General features: G+C 41.0%; 2 protein-coding genes across 2 annotated transcripts; both read left to right on the plus strand.

Moving 5' to 3' along the window:
• Window positions 1–5452: 5452 nt before the first annotated feature.
• Window positions 5453–7320, plus strand: LOC119907856 (ATPase inhibitor A, mitochondrial-like). Its single transcript, XM_038725535.1, has 3 exons — window positions 5453–5622; window positions 6390–6502; window positions 6954–7320. Exons 1-3 carry the CDS (start codon window positions 5551–5553, stop codon window positions 7093–7095), a joined length of 327 nt encoding a protein of 108 aa, XP_038581463.1. The 5' UTR covers window positions 5453–5550; the 3' UTR covers window positions 7096–7320.
• A 5598-nt stretch (window positions 7321–12918) lies between these two features.
• Window positions 12919–17426, plus strand: LOC119907044 (heterogeneous nuclear ribonucleoprotein R). Its single transcript, XM_038724593.1, has 11 exons — window positions 12919–13088; window positions 13724–13884; window positions 13986–14104; window positions 14202–14309; window positions 14399–14512; window positions 14682–14858; window positions 15003–15138; window positions 15251–15456; window positions 15542–15691; window positions 15776–15897; window positions 15978–17426. The coding sequence occupies exons 2-11, from the start codon at window positions 13728–13730 to the stop codon at window positions 16582–16584; spliced, it is 1896 nt and encodes a 631-aa protein (XP_038580521.1). The 5' UTR covers window positions 12919–13088; window positions 13724–13727; the 3' UTR covers window positions 16585–17426.
• The last annotated feature ends 945 nt before the right edge of the window (window positions 17427–18371 follow it).

Raw genomic sequence — 18371 nt, forward strand, 5'->3', positions numbered from 1 at the left:
CTTACCTTCACTGTTTCGAAAGAACTAACTGGCTGTTCTTGGACACACCCTTCACATTCCCCTTTAATTATTGCCAAGCTGCCTGTGAACACATAATGTCTGCCACGGTCCCTTGGCCAAAATACCTTGTATGTACAGAACACAACATATCTAAACCCTGTTATCAATCCTGATGGTCACCATGGCAACACTGGCAACATCCAGGCAGCTCATGAGGGCTATTAGCAACAAGGAGTTTCAGCACCAGCAGATTAAGATGAATGCACATAAACAGGGGGAAAAAAGTCTAAATGCTATTAAAGCACCAATCATAAAATATCATAGCTTCCAGTTTCTTGCACTGCAGTCCGAAGGTAACTGAACTTCCATTCATTGCATGTTTCATGCTGTTCTCCACAAGATAGAGGTTTCTAGGATAGGAATGTATTTGTCATTTCATTACCTTACTAAAGTGAGTCCATGTTAACACAGTGCTATTGCCTCAGCAATATGTGTTGAAATCCTGAACAAAAGGTTCACCTACATCCCCAGAGGTACATCAACATGCTTTTTCCCAGAGGTGTGAATGAATTTCAGATAAGAGCGCTGTTTCATGCAATTACTGATAGTGCACAGGCAGAAGGAGGCAGATAAAAGGCATTACGCATGACATCCAAACGTGGATATATATAAAAGATTGCACCAAAAAGCCTGTTGGATTGGGCCATGCAAATATAATGTAAGTTCACATTAAATGTAATACAGAATAATAATGCAAAATGCTGAAAGGATATTATGACAAAATTTTAATGAATGTCCTTGCAAGCAGAGGTTATGAAAATGAATTGTTCATACAGCAATATTGTACCACATCTTGTCGTCTGTGTGACCTTACTTTGTCTTTGCTCAGGTTAGTGCTGTTGCCAGGATACTATTTCCTATGGCAACACTTGAGCCGGCAAGGTGAACAGCTCTGAAAGGATCCAGATAACTGGCTGCTCTGTATGCTTTGGACCGGAAGTCCATACATGGCCATAAAAAACATGCCCAAACACAACTTGACCTCAAAGTTTAGTTTGCCTTAGTGCGGTAGCTGATGTTTTCTCCCAAAACCAACAAACTAACTTCCGGTTCAATTCAGCCATGATTTAATGTAACCTCAGAAGTATTGAAAAGGTGGACGTTATATGGGCATTACATGCATTTTTTAAAAAGATTTATCAGTATCTCTGCCCAGCTATCAGTTGTTTGTCACAGTTGAGTTATGTGACTAATGCAGCAGAATCAGCTACCTCTGTGAATATTGAAGCCTTCTGTTCAATAATGATTGTTGCACTGCAGTATTCATTGTTCTACATGAAACTCAATTTCCATCCTCATTTGAAACAAAATGAGAACAGCACTTGCTGTCGTCCAAGAGAATAAGGAATTGTTAGTATATAGTATATAGTATATGAATGCTATTCAGTTCTCATCTATTCATTGTTGTTTATTCCATAATCATTGCAACACATAGCAGATGCACCATGTGTACGAGAGCATACTGCCACCATTTGCTGAAAGGGTGTTACTACCTCATTTGTGATGTTTCCTCTTACTGATATGGTAAAGTAATAAAGTAATGACCAAAATATATCTTCAAGCAAATCTAACTTGGACAAGCAAGTGACCTCCTTCACCACACTTCAGAGAAAAACTATGCAAGTCGTTTCTCATTATTTCCGGCAGGTGAAAGCTTGGAGGGGATCGTTTGTGTATTTGTGTGTGAGAGTGAGCATGTATTACTCATGTTGTGGGGACATAAATCAGTTTACACTATCACATTGTGGGGACTTACCTTCCTTTTGGGGACAAAATGGAAGTCGCCATAAGGTTAGGCAAGAAGTGGTTAGGGTAAGTTTCCAGGAAATTAATGCAAGTTTCTAAAGCTTAGATTTTCGTCTTCTCAGTAGTATTTGCCATTTTACAATATGTGTTACTACCTGTTTTATGGTTTTATAGGGTCTATGGTTGAGACACACCAAAAAGCATTTCTTGCAATTGGCTAGGCTAAAAACAAGATTTATCTAGTCTGTTGCAGGCCACATTTTGGTCTTTGTCATGACTCAAAAACTGAGCTCTATAGAAAATGGGGGTCTCAGCTTAAACTTAGTATCTGCAGATTAATTCCATACCTGATATGCTGTATGATCAACAACTCACCACACTAAAGTTAGGCACGATGCGATATGAAGAAATCCCTGTTTTTGTTATCTTGTTGCCATTTTGACCATCTTCAAGGAACCTGGAGGGACAGTTGACTGAGCTTCAACTCTTCTTTGTTTAAGAGGGGAGTAAAGGTAGGGAGGGTTTTAATTTTGTGTGGTGTGTTACAACAAAGTGTGCTCAATAAATAACAATACTTAAATTTGGGAGTTTGGACTTATGTCCTATTTATTGTTTCCTTATTAAGTTGGTTACGATAGGTAGGTTACGATACCCTTACACTTTTCTATTCATTTTAAAGAAAACTGAGACTATACAAAAACGCTTCATTAAAGGTGCCGTAGAATGCTCATTTTCAGGTTCATACTTGTATTTAGGGTTTCTACTAGAAAATGTTTACATGCTTAAATATTCAAAAAACACATTATTTTTCTCATACTGTCCATTGTTTCGGCACCTCTTTTTACCCTTTGTCTGAACACTCAGTTTTTGCTCCTGTCTCTTTAAGGCTGCCCTCTCTGAAAGCCCACTTGCTTACTGATTACTGTACAAAACGACAACTTAATAACTTTATTCACTGGTTTTGGTAAAACTGTATCAGATTTGATGGTGAAGACATTGTTGGGTTTTCGCTCTGATGTCCTCAAGCTACTCCCTACTACTACCCTCAACTTTGGGTGATTTACAGAGCTACTCAGTAGCCGTGCAGCTAGACATCCTATTCCTGATTCTGCCCTGATTGAAAGCTTGGTGCTCCGGCGTGTGTTGGTGTTTACACCTCTAACATTAGTAACACAGCAGCTACCATTAAGCCTAGTTCACACTACACGATTTTTAGCCCGATTTGGCAGTCGGTGAGCTCTGTGACGGTCGGGTTGTGATCTGCGATCAATTGGCGGTCGCCAGTCATTGTGTGTGAACTACTCAACGACGCATCAAAACGGCTCCCCGACACATCACTGACACATCACCAACGGCAGCCAGATATCTAGCATGCCAAATATCTGGAAGAGTTGGCGGACTCGACATCCACATCCAGCCAATGAGAGCAGGCAGCTACTTTTTCACTGCAAAACACTTTTTACTCACCTCCAGCTCTCTCTGCAGCTCAGACAACCCCTGCATTTGCTAATCCATTCTTTCATCCATATTCTTTGTCTTTATAATTGGTATCTTTAAAATAACAAACAACAGCTGTTTCGTGTGTAGGTTCACATCATTTCCCGTTTCACATTTTATGTGTGTTTTCTTGACAAAACATGGTTTGGAAACCAGCCGTTAGGGGACAGAGTCCTTGTCAGCTCGTGTAGTGTGTGACCCCCTGTCACCGATCAGTCACGTAGCGTGAACACCACAATGAATTCAAGACTCCCGTCACAAGATGGCAAGTTGTGTGGTCTGCACGAGCCTTTAACAGCAGCTAGCTGTACTTTAGCGTTAACAACAAGTAAAGTCTTTCCATCTTTCCATCAGGAAACTTCATAAATCACAGAGTTGGGGCAGAGCAGCTGGAAGATATCAGAGGGAAAACCAGAAAAGAGTTACCTTTCCTTCCTAACCATAAAGGCACACAAACTGAACAACCTCCAGTTGTTTAAATGCTGTGTGTATTTAAACAACTATTTAACTTAGTTTAATTTAATATAACATGTATGATCGCTTCTCTGGAACGTGGGCTTGTATATGTAAATTTTGGGGACGTAAATGTTAATGACCCTAGATGTTACATCACACCTAGCGCTTGTTGGCATCTGCATTTTTTTCCATTCCACTACTCTCATGCAAACAAATTGGACACACACCCTGCACTACACTGCCTGTGCCCCACCCACATGCCCCCAGACCAGGCAGAGACCAGGCACTCTGCAACACTTGATTGTCACACAATCAAACACCAAATTAAACATGTTGCATTAAAGAACACAGTGGCTCAACAAGTTAGAAAGCTTTTCTTGCGTCCAGATCAACATGGTCATTGCTGAACAGCTTGACAGGATGCAGCACGTCATCACAACAGCACCATGCCTACACTCACTCATTGACCATCAACTCTGCTGGCTTCAGACGATAAAAGGGGAGTGTCAGGGATGGTGAGCTCACACTGTGGGATGAACATTGTCTGGCAGAGAGGACTCTTTATCAGTTATGACTCATCTGTCCTAAACACCCACCACCTCTCTTTAGTGTGCAAAGCTTTCCTTTGCGCTGCTGAGTATGTCTCATCCAGCACTTGAGAGATGAGCACTGGGCCTCATCTTTTTGAGTAATAGGGTCACAATGCATGGATTTCAGATTGGTGTACACTCTATAGACAGTGGTTACAAAATTTGAGCTTAAAATTATTAATTAATAATTATAATTAGAGAGTCCTGTGCAGCTTCTTAGGTGTGATCAAAAGATAGAAATGACTGAACACAAAGGAGAAGGGAAACCTGTATTTTGTATTCTTGAGTAATCTTCTGTATCACTGCAGGAGACAGGTTTAGTAAAAGATTTTGATGAGTTGGATGACTTGTTGTTCTTTGCATGGTGCTCCATTCATCTGTCTTGGACAGAGTGAATCTGTGTATGCTGCTACGTTCTTAAACAGGAATCACTGAATTTCCATTCCCAAACTATGATCTAGCTTTAGATGGTGCAAACTGGATGCAACTTTAGTTCTATAGTGGGAGAACCATTGAATATAGAACCCAGGAACCTAAAATGGGTTCACATCATTGTACGAAATATTTATAGTGTTTTGTTATATAGCAACAAGAAACATTTAATGAACTATTTCATGAAAATTGGAGGACCATGATGTTCTAATAATTTACTATAAACTTCCTGGAAATATATATGCAGTGTTTTGCTAATCATGGGGAAGGTGTCAAACACACTTCCAGTTAATTAATTCAAATTATTTGTTTGCAGAATTTAGAGTCTAGAAATATAGTTGTATCACATCTACAGTTGTATCACATTGGGCTTAACTTGTTGGCAGCTGGCAAATGCTGCTTCATGAGTGTAATGTCTAATGTTGAATGTAAGACTTGTACTTGTACCAGAGTATTTTTACATAGTGATATTAGCAAGTAAGGGATCTGAACATGAATACTTCATCCACCACTGAGCATAGCTACAAATCACAAAGGGAAGCCCTTGAAATCTTTAAGTCACTGTGTGAAGAGCCCACTGCACAGAAGTACTGAAGCTCTCACTCCTCACCGCGTGGTGGCAGCAACAAGTCTACACGTACCAGAGGTGATCGTCTCCACGCCCATATGAGAAGTTCCCTTCAAATTTCCGCTGTTTGAGTAGAAGAATCAGTACAAACAAAGGTAAAGTTTTCTCAGCGCTGTCATAGTTGCACTTATCCGAGTGATAATGTCAAGGGTTCTTCTCAGAGGAAGCCTAAGGAGATGTATCGCCTCCCAGATAAGAATGGCATCTGATCAGGTAAACTGTGGTGGACTGGTGAGAGATGCCTCTTTGAATGTTAGCATTAGCTTGCTAAGATCAGCCAAGTAGTTGTTTCCTGACGAAGTCTCTGATCAAGACAGCAAGGCAAGCTACTCCCTAACGTATAGTCACCCTATTTTGCAGGTTTATTGACGAGTTTTCTCGAGTTCTCATTTAGCAAATCATCCATTCAGAACAAAAAAGTTCTATATTACTGCATAAGTGCATTTCTGGTGTTATGCAATTACCATACAATGAAATGTATGTACTTTGCCCCCACTTTATTAAACAATGCAGAATAGGAACATATCAATAGACAAAAGTCTTCATAGACATGCATATGTCCAGTAACAGTCTTAGGTCTGTAAATTACAGTAGAAACAGCTTTTTTTTTTTTTAAAGGAATAAATGTGTTTCACCCTGTCTTCCAAAGTAGGTTTTTTTGTTTGTTTTGTTTTTTGTTTTTGCTGTTCTGTTGGAGAGTTCAGGGTCAATCATCAATTCCTCTGTTAGTATGAACAGAAAAGTTCAGCACCCTCACATAAATTGAATACTACTAGATACTAAAGTATCAAAGAAATGACTCTCAAAGAATCAGATTTATTGCCAGGTACATTTTTACATAGGAGGAATTTGCTTTGGTATAAAGAGGAATTGAAACATCAGAGGGACCTTCACACGTGTTAGTTTTTAATAAAGATATTTTCTGATGCTTTTCTTATCTCAATTGTGACAATAAAATATTCCCTCTGCTCCTACTCAAGCTTGGCGAGTTGGGAAAGGGAGCCGGCAAAGGTGGCGGTGGAGGAGGCTCAGTGAGGGCGGCGGGGGGTGCATTTGGAAAGCGAGAAGTAGCAGAAGAGGAGAAGTACTTCAGGTGAGAATCAGACTGTTGAAGGCCTGCAGCCATGGGTTTTCCACAATGTTGTTTTAACCCAGTGTTTTGGTGACAGGAAAAGGACTGTATATAATGTGTGTGGGCACTCAGGGGGGCATCGGTTAGAATGCAGTCCAGACAAGATGTTCCTTGTAGTTATTTATTGAAACAGAAGCGGAGTAGATTTGTTTGTGTATTTTTGGTTGTCTGCCCGTGCACACAGTCTTATGGGACAACCAAATAGCAGTACAGCAAACACTAGATGGATGGATATCTACAAACGTCTCAGTGTTCCCAGCCAGCGCTCCCTTCGCTGTCTCACGCTGACTATCATCTATTTACTTCCGAGAACAGTGGAGCGCTGGGCTGATCTGATTGGCTGCACTCTAGCCAACCTGTTGGCGGCAGTAGTCCTTGGCCACACCCAGTATCTCTTCATTTCCACCTGCAGGCAGAAGGAGAAGGAGCAGATGGAAGCGCTGAGGAAGCATCACTCGGAGGAGATTGAGCACCACAAAAAGGAGATTGAGCGCCTACAGAAGGAGATCGACCGCCACAAGGGCAAAATCAGAAAGCTGAAACATGATGACTAAAGCTGGGAAAGCCTGTTATCATTTCTCTTCACAAGAATCTGTCCGTCTTATTTGTCGCTTCAGTGATTATCACATATTGATTTATTTACTGCTGGTCTAGGCAGGCACTGTATAAGACTGACATGAATACTAATATTACAATAAATTTGTTAAATTTCCAGTTCATTGTGCTTTGAATAACAACTACGTGTCTGTGGCTCATAAAGCATAAGCATAGCCACTAAACTGTCTCCTCCTGCTTTGTTAGAATTAATTTAAAGCTACTGTAGTGTTAAGCAAAGGTATATCCAAAACTTTTGTAAGCTTCTGTCTTCTAAAAATATAAAATGGGCATAAGTGGTAAAGATCTCACATGAGTTGGTGTTTGGAATTTATATTCAGAAGTATGTAGTCGAAAACAGACCTCCTCAAGCTAGTGTCATTAGTGGAAGTGGTAGTGAATCTATTCTCGATCATGATACGTTTTATGATGGGGCAATTTGGAAGGAATATTGAATATTTCCCACAAAGTCCGCACAGCCATCAGTGATAAAAAATCTATCAACAAACTGGATTTAAATTATCTGTATAGAAGAATCTCACTGTCTTGTTTTTACAAGAAAGAAAGTCAGTGAACATTTTTGGAATATAGCTTCATGTTGGCCTACTGTCACATGGGGAAATCATGTTGACGAAATTTAAAATGTTTTTTTTTTTTTTTTTTTAAGTCTTGGAATAATATATGCTTCACAAACAGTCGTTAGATTTTCCCCTCTAAAAATGAAACAATAAAATAATTAATCTATACACCTCATGGGAAATGTAATAAAACAGAGACTGTGGCTACTTCGTTTGTCCTAATTATGCAAATGAAAGGCAGTTATTAAGGGATGAACGGAAAGGAATTAAACACCTTCAAATAATCTTCACAAACTGTTCTGCAAATTTGGTTGAAGTATGTCTTTCCTACTGTAGCTACCAGACATGTGACTGAAAACAAAGATCTAATGATTCTGTAGACTGCAGTTGGTTGCCCACGTGGTCCCTTGGGACACACACGAGTATCCTTCTGGACCATGTTTTGAAAGGGTTAAACAATAACATTCAACAATATGCAATGAGCTGGCAGCCTCTGTTCTGGCTTCTCTTGTGGGAATCTGTTAGTGTGCATTTTATAATTAAAGGGCAGCAAATGGGTGCAGACAGACAAATCTAGTTCAGTATAAAATAAGCAACAGGACAACAAAGCATCAGGCATCTGGTTTTCCCCCAAGATGTAGTGTCAGACCAGGTCAGATAACTGTCTTCTGGTCAACCACCTAAGTAAGAATGCAGGTCAAAGGTCAGGTCTTGGTAGTCCCGAGGACGGCAGACTGTGGAGAGCCTTTTCAGTTAGTGAAGCTCATCTCAGTTTCGGCACTTTCAAGTGCACTGTTTTCACCATGAATCATAGGAGAGATAGTCATCTCTCTTTTAACCTTTGTTAATAATTACAATCCTTTGTCTACAACATCATCATCACCTCTTTATGGTGATTGGTTTTGGAATAGATGGAAAAGGCTTTGTACGCAGCGGGAGGGAGAGATGTACTGTCACTGTGATCACATGTCCTAGGTTTATCCTGTCAAATTGCAGCTGAGACAGACTAGCCTTGCGTGTGGGCTAACCGCTTTAGCAAACACTGGTCATCTTAGCATGCTTCTTGTGATGGACTGCAGAACGAAACCAACCAGCCACGTGGTTAATTGTAAAATTTTACCTAGGCCTTTGAATCACTAACAGAGAAATGTGTGGTATTTGATGTAATCAGTAACAGGGTTGTGTGAAAATTTGAGACCTAGTGCTTGCGGATGCACTGCACCATTTACTGCTAGTTGGTCTATAATACTCTACCACCCTGTGCTCTGTGGGTTGGTCTTCCCCACCAATTTTCCTTTAATAGAAAGCTGTGGGAGTGGGCAGGCAAGTCATCTAAGTGGATGGTGACTCTAGCCTATAACAGTGAATTCATAATATACTAATGAACAAACAAACATGTTTAATACATTCAAGAACTTCTTGTTTAGTAGATATCATTTTAGAATCTTCAACTCGTCCAAATAAAATTAGACTTTGTGAAACCTATAGCTATAAACTCTCAGTCAGTTAGCATCTCAGACATGAGGTCACTGTTGAATGTCTACCCATGGTGTATGGAAAAATGTTATTGGAATTAGTTCGCCGGTACTCACCACAGCAGTGTGTGTCAAAACAGGCTTGTTTACATCACCCTTGCTGTCCCGGTTCTCGGGCCCAACCACTGGCCACTCGTCAGTCAGCCGACTCCAGGTAAAAACCCATCTCCCCCCTTCCTTCCAGCTCCAAATCACTTGTTTTACCCATATCAATATACCCTTGGAAGCGGCTCAAATTAGAAAAAGGAGAAAGAAACAACACAACAGCAGCAGCCCCGTCTGTCCAGATAATATGTAGGAATAAATACAAAAATAGCATACTTTTCTCGGTCTATCCCTCTTTAACTGTCCTTTCAGTGTTTGTCCATAATTTATCTATAATCTAATCTGTCCACCAGAACTGTGTAGACTACTGTGCAGTGGAATGTATTCAAAAGTCTGTGTGTATGTGTATGTGTGTGTGTGTTTCGTGCCTTAAAGGTCACCCTCTCTCCCCATTCCCAGTGCTCTGATTACCGAAATGAGTGTTTTGTCAAGTTTCATCAAAATCGGAATATCACAGACCACATAATACCATATATACAAAATCTGCCCCTCTTCTTGGGCAGTTTTAAACAGACAATGTAGCAATGATGTCACCTGATAGATTTAAACAAATTACCAGTTACAGTTACTACTTTTATTTTGTCTGTGAGAGGTTGTAACTCGCCCAGTGTGTGTGTTTGACTGAATTCTGTCACTAGCGTCCGTCCCGCCCCCTCCAGCTCAGTCCATTTGTTTTCTCCTTTTTTCTTGTCATCTGTTTTAGAAATTGTGCAACATCTTTTTTCCAATGTGCACTTTTGCCCTTTGCTTTGCCCTCTCCCCTGTACTGTCCGTATCCTTGTACCAGGATGGCTTGATACAGCACCAATCATTTTCTCTTTTGACAGTTGTCTTCTTGCTTCTTGTCTTCTGTATGTTAAGCAGGCTTTGTCGTACTGTCTGTCTTCCATGATGTGACATGCATTGAAATACAACTCTGCCTTACTCCAGCAGCAGTTTCTGGACTAATCAAACTCAGAACTTTTAGGATCTCATTGCATCTCGTTTCAGACCACCGTAGTCCTAAGGTGACGGTCATGCGGACTAATAGAGCCCTACATGATTCGGTCTGTTCTTGCTGTTCAGCTGCTGGCCTGCATCAGGCAGGCAGAACTTAGTCCAGTAATAATTCTGGACTGTGCATTGTCCTTTGTTGTACTCAACAGACTTCAAACTGCTTTCCTTCTTGTCTTGCTGGAGTGATGTATGATGGTAATGATGGTGATTAAGAAAGGAACATCTTATCTTATCGTAATGCTGATCTTGTGGAAGTCCAGCTTGATCTGATTTTCTCATTGTTATGTTTATCTCAGTCATTGTGGGCCATACACTTTGACAACCTTATTCAAACTGCTCCAGCTGTGTCTGTGGAGCTGTCAAAGGTTTCACTCAGGCTGGTCACGTGAGCTATGGCTTCAACAATGTCCTAAATGTCAATATTCTTCTTTTTCCTGGCATTTCTTTCTCTGGGCATCTGGAGGGAGAACCAGTGCCTCTTTATCTGACTTTTACTGGAGAGGAGCACATTTCCTTCTGTGCACCAGTAGTGGGTCTTTAATTTTTGGTTGCTCATCTCTCTGTTGCTGCCCGGTCAGATTTTAGCAGCAGCTTCACCCATGGTATTTTCTTACTGGGCTGGATCTGGGACTGGAGCATGCTGCAGGAGGAGGAGTGGAGTCCAGAACTGGATCAGCCAGAATGGATTCCGTGACTTGTGTTCCTCGGTTAAAGAAGATATAATCAGTTGATTTGTTCTTGTGATTGCTTTCATCAGTAATCAGTAATCAGTTTAGTCAGATCCTTAATGAATCTATTCTAATTTTCCGTTCTGAGCTTTCCTTGGCCTCAATTTTTGTCTTCATATAGCCTACCCATCTGAATTGCAGTTTTTTTTCTTTTTTCTTTCCTCTGGACAGGGCTGCACGCTCTATTGCATTTCTGCTCTCCTTTCTCTCCAAACATGTCTTTAGCTGGTTCAATAGTTTTAGACTAAAGCTTCCATTTTGCATGAAACCCATTTCAACCCACTTATCAAATTGTCCCATTAATGTTTAATATTTTTCAGTCATCAATTTCATCTCTGGTGAAGGTAATCTTGCCGTGGATTCAGACTCAGTCCTCGCTTTACTCTGACACTTGCCATAGTCTACTCTCTCTAGCTAGTCTGTAGTCTGGTCCATAGCAATATTTGGGTCCACTGAGTTTGGTTAAGTCTGAGGCTACGCGCTGCAAACCCAACTTATCAGCTAGAAACCCCAAAAACCCAGAGAAACCACAGAGAAACCAGGACACGTCTGTCCGCAGGCCACTTTGATCCAGTTACACTCTGAACTTATTTGTGCGTTTACAGGTGGTTAGAGGATCCTGCAAATCACTCAGGTGCAAGAATTAAGACACTTCCTTCGCTCTGTTCAATCTCTCTCTCTTTATCTCTCAATTATCTACTCATTTCTCACCGTGAAAGTTCTTTTTCTTTCCTTTATGGAACAGAGCTCCACTGAACACAGCTTCTCCCTACAGAGAGCAAGATTCTGTCCTTCAACGGAGTCCGAATCCCTCGTACGTCCCATCTGAGATGCCAAATTGTCGTGGAAATTGTATCTTGCTGGTGAGGGATTAAGCAAATCATAGACTAACAACCAACCGTTGTCTTTGAATAATTTATTAATAAAAGAGAATAAACAGAGAAGTACTAAAACACACATAAAGCTGGTCCAGAGACCTGCTGCCTAAGGAAGGGATGCATAATCATTTACACAGTCTAGGTTTTTGGAAACAGAGATCCTCTCTCAGCCTTGAAGGAACATTCCAGGAGAGGAGAGGAACAACAAGAGGGGGAGAACACCAAAACAATCTCACAGCTCTGACCTAAACCCTAGTAAATGTGGACTGACTAACATAAGTGAGTATAGAAGAAGAAAAAGTTAAGGATAAAAAACACAATACATATATCTATATATCCATAAGACATAACAAAATTAGTAATAATAATAGTGATAATAGTAAAATAACATGTATAAAATTAAAATTAAATGTAAGAGGACACAATTTTCTGCCATAACAGCGACAATGGGAGCAACTAGAGAAATGGTAATTTACACACTCTACTTAATCTGGGTAGCTGTAACAAAATGAAGAAACTGATATCTACATAATACTGAGTTATATAAAATGCTATAGAGCAGAAGTTTTCAAGATGGGCTCATCACAATTTCATGGGAGGCTCGGTGAACAAAACATCTATGGCTATTAGTTATTACAATAATTATCAAAAAGGGATATAGAATAGACTCAGTGTGTGATTTTATTAAAGAGATAGTTTTGGTGAATTTTACAGTTTTTCCCACATTCCCAGAGAAAGGACATAGGACAGACCGTTGTTATGTATTTGGCCCACAGTGTCTTTGAAACTTTGAAAACCCCTGCTATAGACAACTGACATTGACAAATATGTGAACCTCAAAGATGGGAGGGCAGCAATACGCCGTAAATACGTCTAGTCTGCCAAATAAAATAAAAAGAAGAAGAAGACGTCAAACGTCACACGATCCCCCCGTTTTTTCGTTCACATCTCGCGATAATTGCTGAGCGGTGGCGTTGTTCGGGCGAGCCGACGACGAGACCGTAGCTGTCTGGAAATTTGTCTCGTGTGTTAGATTTAAACGTATTCTTCATATTAGACATTCTTTGTACGTCCGACACGTTAATCGTTCCACATTTTAACACGCGTCGCTGTTAGTGTCCTGAATTAGACTGGTAAGTTGTGCTAACTATCTGTTTGCACCTCGCGCGGATCTGATTTGTGAAAGGTGTCTTTCTGCACGGCTAGGCCTTCGTGTAAGCTCGTTGGCTAGCCAGCAGCCAGCCCAAAATTACTGTCAGTTTAAGATGAGAAAAACATCTAATTGTCAAATGCGACTGCCTGCAGAAATTCCAATTCGCCCGGCAAGCCCCTGTGCTTGTAAATGTAAAAATACAATGTGTCGACCACTTCGTTAAGCTAGCAAGCTGCATGTGAAGGGGGCGGGACGGTGGTTGTCGATGGTTTCTTCAATTGACCGGGTTATGTTACCTTACAATACCTGAACGTTTTCTTGCCAGTTTCAGTAATCACACAATACTTTTGCAAAAGCAATTCCTAGTAGGATGATTTTAAGGTTTTCAGATCATTAACGTTATATCAAATGAAAGTAATCGTGTTAAAGTTACATGGGCCACTAACAGATTACATCCATCCATTTGAAATATATAAAGTTGGCCGCATTAAAACATATATTCAGTTTCAATAATGGAAGTCCAGTATTTGTTGATCAATCCTCATGAAGACAAATACATTCTTAAGATTAACTATTACATTGAGAATTGCTTTTCGTGGTTGATGGGTATTACAGGAGTATGGCTGCCGCTGAGGTGAACGGTAGTTCTGGCCCGGTCAAGGAGGAAGAAGAGCCCATGGATGTGACGACAACACACACGGAGAACTACCAGACGCTTATTGATGCTGGGCTACCCCAGAAAGTGGCTGAAAGTCTAGATAACATCTTCCAGACAGGTGGGTGGTGGTTGTTTTGGCTATTAAATGTCATATTAACAAGCTGTGCTGGAGTACTGCAGGTGTCTACTGTAGACAATGAAAATGCTTTGTTATTATAGGCTTGGTGGCGTATGTTGACCTAGACGAAAGGGCCATTGATGCACTGCGGGAGTTCAATGAGGAGGGAGCCCTTACTGTGCTGCAGCAATTCAAAGAGAGTGACCTGTCCCATGTACAGGTAACCACATGGACGGATTACACCCCTTTTTGTCTGAGCAAAGAATTATGTTAATGTAGATCTTTGTAAATAATATCTTGTTTGCTTTTTCATGCAGAATAAAAGTGCTTTCCTTTGTGGAGTCATGAAAACTTACAGACAGAGAGAAAAACAAGGAAGTAAAGTGCAAGAGTCCACCAAGGGCCCAGATGAGGCAAAAATTAAGGTAAACAAAGTGAAGTGGCTGAATGAATGTCATATTTACATGCCTCTTCTATGCAGCTCAATTAATGCTTTGTTTTTTGTGTTTTTCAGGCTCTATTGGAGCGCACAGGATACACCCTGGATGTCACTACCGGGCAGAGAAAATATGGAGGCCCCCCACCTGATGATGTGTTCAAAGGAACGCAACCAGGGATTGGAACTGAGGTAATAAAAAATAAACATTTTTTGTCCTAGTATTTAAGCCTCTAATGATTTCAAGTGAATGTGAAATATTGGGTCTTTGCCTCAGTATCATTCATAAAGAATCCTAAATATCATGGTGTACATTGTGGTTCAGAAATCCTTACACTTGTCCGCCTGTATTCTTCATCAGGTGTTTGTTGGAAAAATCCCAAGGGATTTGTATGAAGACGAACTGGTTCCGCTCTTTGAGTCTGCTGGTCCCATATGGGACCTCAGGTTAATGATGGACCCTCTCTCTGGTCAGAATAGAGGTTACGCCTTCATCACATACTGCAATAAGGACGATGCCCAAAAGGCTGTGAAGCTTGTAAGTAGTCTGGCAAGGTATTGGAAGAACTGCATGAAACCATATAACAACTGGACTTTTTAAAGGATAATAGTCTGATTTCTGGAGAAGTACTGTAAAGATATAAATAGGAATTCAGAGTTGGCCTCTCCATTTCATTTTCAGTGTGATAACCATGAAATCCGCCCTGGCAAGTACTTGGGAGTGTGTATATCTGTTGCAAACAATCGCCTGTTTGTCGGATCAATTCCAAAGAACAAGACAAGAGAAAGTATTTTGGAAGACTTTGGCAAAGTTACAGGTAAGTTTCAAAAGCACAGAGGTGGATTTGAGTCAAACGCATTAACACAAAGCCTCAGTCATAAACAATAGACTTTTTTGGAAGTTAGAGATGCCATTGTTTTGTCTTACAGAGGGTCTCCAAGAGGTGATATTGTATCACCAGCCAGATGACAAGAAGAAGAACCGTGGCTTCTGTTTCCTGGAATACGAGGACCACAAGTCCGCAGCACAGGCCCGCCGCCGCCTAATGAGTGGCAAGGTCAAGGTGTGGGGGAACCCAGTCACTGTAGAGTGGGCTGACCCTGTTGCAGAGCCAGACCCGGAGGTCATGGCCAAGGTTAGCAAGTCTCGTGTCCTGCTTTTTACACAAAAAGCATGCTTTGTTCGACAGGGTAATAAATATTCAGGTTTTGTCTTCATAGGTCAAGGTGCTCTTTGTAAGGAAGTTGGCCACTGCTGTGACTGAAGAGCTCCTTGAAAAAACCTTCTCTCAGTTTGGAAAGCTGGAGCGAGTGAAGAAATTGAAAGACTATGCTTTTGTCCATTTTGAAGAAAGGGATGCTGCCGTTAATGTGGGTTTTTTTAAGCTTTGGACAAGGTATTTTGCATGTTTGAGTCCATGTGGATTACAGTAAATAATTGATTTGTTTGTTTAGGCAATGGATGAGATGAATGGGAAGGAGCTAGGAGGAGAGGAAATTGAGATCGTCCTGGCAAAGCCCCCAGACAAGAAGAGGAAAGAGCGCCAAGCAGCTCGGCAAACCACCAGGAATGCAGGGTGAGAGGCAGAGACATATGACTGGCCCGACTTCTCGCATAAAGAATGCATTAAGTGTAACACTATGCTCCCCTCGGCAGGTATGACGACTACTACTACTACCCACCTCCACGCATGCCTCCACCAGGCCGAGGCAGGGGTCGTGGTGGCCGAGGGGGCTATGCCTATCCGCCAGATTACTATGGATATGAAGACTACTATGATGACTACTACGGCTACGACTATCATGACTACCGTGGTGGCTATGAAGACCCTTACTACGGCTACGAAGATGTGTACAGCATGAGGGGCCGTGGTACTCGTCCCAGCAGAGGGGGGCCTCCTCCACCTAGAGCTCGTGGAGCACCACCGGTACGAGGCCGGGGCGGCTACGCCCAAAGAGGGCCTCCCCTCGGTGGTCCGAGGGGTGGCCGAGGAGGGCGGGGAGCCCCTTTCCAGCCGCAGAGGGGCCGCGGTCCTCGTGGGGCCAGGGGCAATCGCGGGGGTAACGTCGGGGGAAAGAGGAAGGCAGACGTGTTTAACCAGCCTGACTCCAAGCGCCGCCAGACCAACAACCAACAGAACTGGGGGTCCCAGCCCATCGCCCAGCAGCCCCTGCAGCAAGGGGCCGACTATTCCGGTAACTATGGTTACAGTAATGACACCATGGAGTTTTCACAGGATTCTTATGGGCAGCAGTGGAAGTAGATGAACCAAAAGGTATTTGGCAAAGTAACAACAAAAAAAAAGAGGAAAAACAACAATAAAAAGAAAAAAAAAACACAGGAGATTGGCCACAATTTTTTGATTGACTTTTTATTCTTCATCCCTCATGAAAACAAATCTGTGTATATATATATATCAGAGAGAGAAAAAAACGGACAGACCCCAGAATTGGCTCGAGATGATTGGCTGGAAAGCCTTTTGGCTGAAGATATGAACGTAACCGTTGTGGTGAATCATTTAACTCCTACGGTTACAATGGGACATGTGTCTTTAAAAAAAGAGAAAAAAAACATTCAAAACACTTTTATTGTTACGTTTTGTTCCTGATTCTTTTAAAGCCAACAATGAACATTTACAAAAAAAAGTGGACATTGATTCTCAAAAGTCTGAGAGGACATTAAATAATGATATTGCCTTGCAGGAAGTTTTCGTCCGTGCCCCTTTCCTCCCTCCCCCTTCTTGTACTCCCTTTATTTGTGGTTTCTCATAGTTGCTTAGGGATTTGCTTGTAAATAAATGCATATGGTTAGAGCTTCACACTTCATTTTTTTGCAATGGTGGAAAAAAGAATCCACAGGAAGGAAGAAATCGAAGTTTTGTAAAGTGTATGCCTAGCATTTCTAGAGGTAGACAAATTGTGTTGTTTTTTTTTAACTGATACCATAACTTCCTGTTTTCTTTGAACTTGCCCAATAGAATTTGGTTTGGCTTACCTTAAGAGCCATAGCAGTTTGTTCTCTGATGTTCTTTGTATTTATAACTTTTACGTTTGTTCCGTTTCAATAAAACTCAGCTGAGCATCAGTCAATTGTCAGATACTCAAATTCAGTGTTTTCATTCAGTATTTGATTTGATTTTTACCTCAATTCTCTTATTTGGATGAAGATCTTTTCCAAGTCAAATTTTTTTGCCTCAAAGGATAATCACAAAGACTGAAATTGTGCAATCAGACAACGGGACAAGAGAATTTTAAAGGTGTCTGGATGATGAAATGATTAAACAGGATTTTAACCCTTTTTATTTTTCAGTGCATGTTACATCATTTCCTGCACTCAGAATTTATAAAGTGAATATCGCAACAATACCAGCAACTATTGAAGAACCAAACTGTAATTTTGACTTCTTGCGATTACTCAAGATTGTACCTTTTTCAAAATTTGTGTGCACAGGTAAACAGTGTATGATTTAGTAAACATCAGCCTACCTTCACTAAACACTGTTCACTGCCATTCGCAAGGACAAGGAAAACCTTGAGCTCTTTGTAATTTATCTTTGTGAACGCTGTAGATGCTTAATGGATCATTATTATAATTTTGCTGCACCTCGCACAGTGCTTGTCTATATTTCTTCTCTTCATAGCATATCCAATCAGAGGCAGCCAGAGAGAATGTTTTGGGATGCAGCCATGGAAATGCATAATTATGCAATAGAAAATGTAATGTTAATAGAAGTAAACATATTCACAAGTATACATTTCCTGTGCCTTGCGACTCCAGTTTCTTTCACGCCATTTTAACATTAATGGTGTTTATGAAGACAGGTTGACATCTACTGAAGCATATACAGTGTACACCTGTCCACACAAACTTTGAAGACAAGGACATTCTTGCATAATTGTGAGATGTCACCCGCATTGATGTGGTCCTGATACACTCCTACAGTCTTAACTGTGACAACAACACATTTGACTTTGAATGGATTTGTACTTGTATGCCGAGTTGTCTTCAATTCATTTTTGTTATTTATTTCCAAAATCTGCACATCATCTC

The sequence above is a fragment of the Micropterus salmoides genome, unplaced genomic scaffold (assembly GCF_014851395.1).
Source record: "Micropterus salmoides isolate LMB-PRFRI ecotype aquatic unplaced genomic scaffold, ASM1485139v1 Ms_hic_scaffold_17, whole genome shotgun sequence".
Taxonomy (NCBI): domain Eukaryota; kingdom Metazoa; phylum Chordata; class Actinopteri; order Centrarchiformes; family Centrarchidae; genus Micropterus; species Micropterus salmoides.

Bases quoted from the DNA above. Each gene is read 5' to 3' on its own strand.
- LOC119907856 (XM_038725535.1), top strand. From the start codon at position 5,551: ATGTCAAGGGTTCTTCTCAGAGGAAGCCTAAGGAGATGTATCGCCTCC. The intron at 5,623-6,389 runs GTAAACTGTGGT...CTCCTACTCAAG, and splicing joins TAAGAATGGCATCTGATCAG to CTTGGCGAGTTGGGAAAGGG. The intron at 6,503-6,953 runs GTGAGAATCAGA...TTCCACCTGCAG, and splicing joins GAAGAGGAGAAGTACTTCAG to GCAGAAGGAGAAGGAGCAGA.
- LOC119907044 (XM_038724593.1), top strand. From the start codon at position 13,728: ATGGCTGCCGCTGAGGTGAACGGTAGTTCTGGCCCGGTCAAGGAGGAA. The intron at 13,885-13,985 runs GTGGGTGGTGGT...TTGTTATTATAG, and splicing joins AGATAACATCTTCCAGACAG to GCTTGGTGGCGTATGTTGAC. The intron at 15,898-15,977 runs GTGAGAGGCAGA...TCCCCTCGGCAG, and splicing joins CAAACCACCAGGAATGCAGG to GTATGACGACTACTACTACT.